This window comes from Capsicum annuum, chromosome 8, assembly GCF_002878395.1.
Source record: "Capsicum annuum cultivar UCD-10X-F1 chromosome 8, UCD10Xv1.1, whole genome shotgun sequence".
Classification (NCBI taxonomy): Eukaryota; Viridiplantae; Streptophyta; class Magnoliopsida; order Solanales; family Solanaceae; genus Capsicum; species Capsicum annuum.
In genome coordinates this window covers 136037823-136040345 of record NC_061118.1, presented here as the reverse complement: position 1 = coordinate 136040345, position 2523 = coordinate 136037823, and the positions used below count along the sequence as shown (strand labels likewise).

Sequence of the window (2523 nt, the reverse complement as noted above, 5' to 3'; positions counted from 1 at the left end):
AACTCTACCATCCTCACCCTTAATGCACTTCACTTGATTGAGGTCACGCCCCTTCCTCTCCCTAGCCTTAGAAGCCTATATAACCTATTTTCCCTCTTTCTCCTCTAACCCCGTATATAAGCTCTCAGACGTTGTTGTCTTAGCAACTGTAACCGCTAACTTAGCCTCTTTCCTTGCAACTTTGTACACCTCTCTATTCACCCGCTTCTTCTCTTCATCTTCACTCTCAATCAACTTAACATACGCCCCCTTCTTAATCTTCACTTTTTTCTTAACTTCTTCATTCCACCACCAATCCCCCTTATATCGTCCTGCCTGACCCCTTAAAACCCCCAACACCTCTTTAGCCGTCTCCCGGATACAGCTGGACGCCTTATCCCACATGACATCCACGTCCCCCTACACTCCCACATTCTCATTTCCGCCATCTTCTCCTCTAACTCCAGCACACTAACTGGTGTTAATCTACCCCACTGAATTCTAGGTCGCCTCTCTCCAGCCCTACTCTTTTTGCTCTTCTTGATAAATAAGTCCATCACCAGAAGCCTGTGCTGAGTCAAAAGTTGTTCACTCGGAATGACTTTACAATCTTTACAAAGAAACCTATCCCCTTTCCTAAGCAGCAGAAAGTCAATCTGAGTCTTGGCTGATGCACTTTGGAAAGTAATAAGGTGATCCTCCTTCTTCGGGAAGCTCGAATTCACAACCACCAGCCCAAAAGCCCTCACAAAATCCAACAGAGCAACCCCTTCACCATTTCTGTCGCCGAAACCAAACCCTTCACGCAACTCATCATAACTTCTCAGAAAAACCCCAATGTGCCGATTGAAGTCACCTGCTATGGCAATCTTCTCCGAGCTAGGCACGCTTCTCACCACCTCGTCCAAAGCCTCCCAAAAACTCACTTCACCTCCTCTATCAAGCCCACCTGCGGTGCATACACACTACATACATGCAGCGTAAACCCTAAACTTAATCGTCATCAGCCTATTATTGACCCTCTTAACCTCCACCACCTTCTCTCTCAACTCCTCATCCACTAAGATGCCCACTCTATTACGACGCCTTTCACTGCCTGATTACCATAACTTGTACCTATCCACATCTCTGGCCTTAGAACCTACCCACTTAGTCTCCTGAACACATGCAATGTTAATCCTCCTCTTCTTAAAAATCTTCACCAACTCTATGGACTTACCCTGAAGGGTCCCTCTGTTCCAAGACCCTACCCCTCAGCCTATCTCCTCTTGCCTCTCGCCTACCTTTTCCACCCCTCCCTGGACTATCCTGAACACCCAGCCTATGCCCCTTCTCCCAACCTCTGCCCTCCCCTTTACCCTCCTCACAAAACTATCCCAAACCCCAACTCCCTCGACTCCCTCGTACATGACCCTACTCCATCATCAACCCTCACAACCACTACTCAATAATCATAACAAAGCCCCAACAGACCAGCAAATAGACTGACAAATAAAGACAGCAATAGTATGAAAATAGTAGGCGAACAACAGATATGCACGAGAATAAATTGTCCCACTAATAAGCTAGCCGGGCACAACTATAGTCACAGAAACTGGTAGCAGACAAACACAAAAACAATAACGAAAAACAGTAAAACAACACAATACACGAGAACTAAAACTGTAAGGCGTAACTAGAGAAATGGGTTCAGATGTCACTGGATTACTGCTTTTGCTGGTTACGGCAGTGTTGATGTCGAAAATGGGTTACCAGAATATAGGTGCTAGAAAGAGGTCGCTGGGCGTCGCTGGAAATATAGCCGGAGCATCTTCTTTGTTGTTGTTGGAATCTGGTCATCGATCGTCGTTAGGCCAACTGTCTTAACCTATTTCGATCGGTGCTGCACCCTACGCCATCGTCGGAGTCGAGCCGACGGAAAACCTAGAACCGCCAGCGATAGCAGTTATGAATACTTAAGACTATAATTACAATAAATAGCAACACTTCTGTAAAATTACAGTTTATAGCAAGAGTAGCATTATTTTACTCATTAACTAGGCAAGTGCATGTTTTACTCTCATTATTTTACATTTTTCTATTTTCACTCCACTATTTCACCTCCCCCAATTATAGTCATATCTTTTACCCTTTTTTTCATCTTATTTTTTTATTATTTTATTTTTTTATTTTTTTTATTTTTTTTTTTTCACTTTTTTTTCTCTCTTCTTTTTCTCTTCTTTTTTTTCTTATTCATTTTTTTTATTTTTTTATTTCTTATTTTCTTGTTTTTCCTTTTTTTCATATTTGAAGATAATTATCTCCATGATCTTCAAGATTTCAATATAAAACATCATTACTATCTTTCACTATCTTATATCTCTACATTTTTTTTCTTATTAGTTTTTTTTCATCTTATTTTTTTATCATTTTATTTTTTATTTTGATTTCTTTTTCTTTTTCATTTTTTTCTTTCCACTTTATTTTGCTCTCTTCTATTTCTCTTTTTTTCCTTTTTCGTTTTCTTTTTTTTCTTTCTCATATCTTTTTTTTATTTTTCTATTT

At 40.5% G+C, this 2523-nt stretch overlaps 1 protein-coding gene across 1 annotated transcript; it reads right to left on the bottom strand.

Moving 5' to 3' along the window:
- Positions 1 to 323: 323 nt before the first annotated feature.
- LOC124886647 lies at positions 324 to 983 on the bottom strand. The gene is made up of 2 exons (XM_047395524.1): positions 953 to 983; positions 324 to 835 (listed from the first exon to the last, which is right to left on the bottom strand). The coding sequence occupies exons 1-2, from the start codon at positions 981 to 983 to the stop codon at positions 324 to 326; spliced, it is 543 nt and encodes a 180-aa protein (XP_047251480.1).
- Between the last annotated feature and the right edge of the window lie 1540 nt (positions 984 to 2523).

Coding starts and splice junctions, on each gene's coding strand:
- LOC124886647 (XM_047395524.1), bottom strand. CDS start 983: ATGACGATTAAGTTTAGGGTTTACGCTGCAT. Junction 836..952: donor GTTTAGGGTTTACGCTGCAT/GTATGTAGTGTG, acceptor TTGCCATAGCAG/GTGACTTCAATCGGCACATT.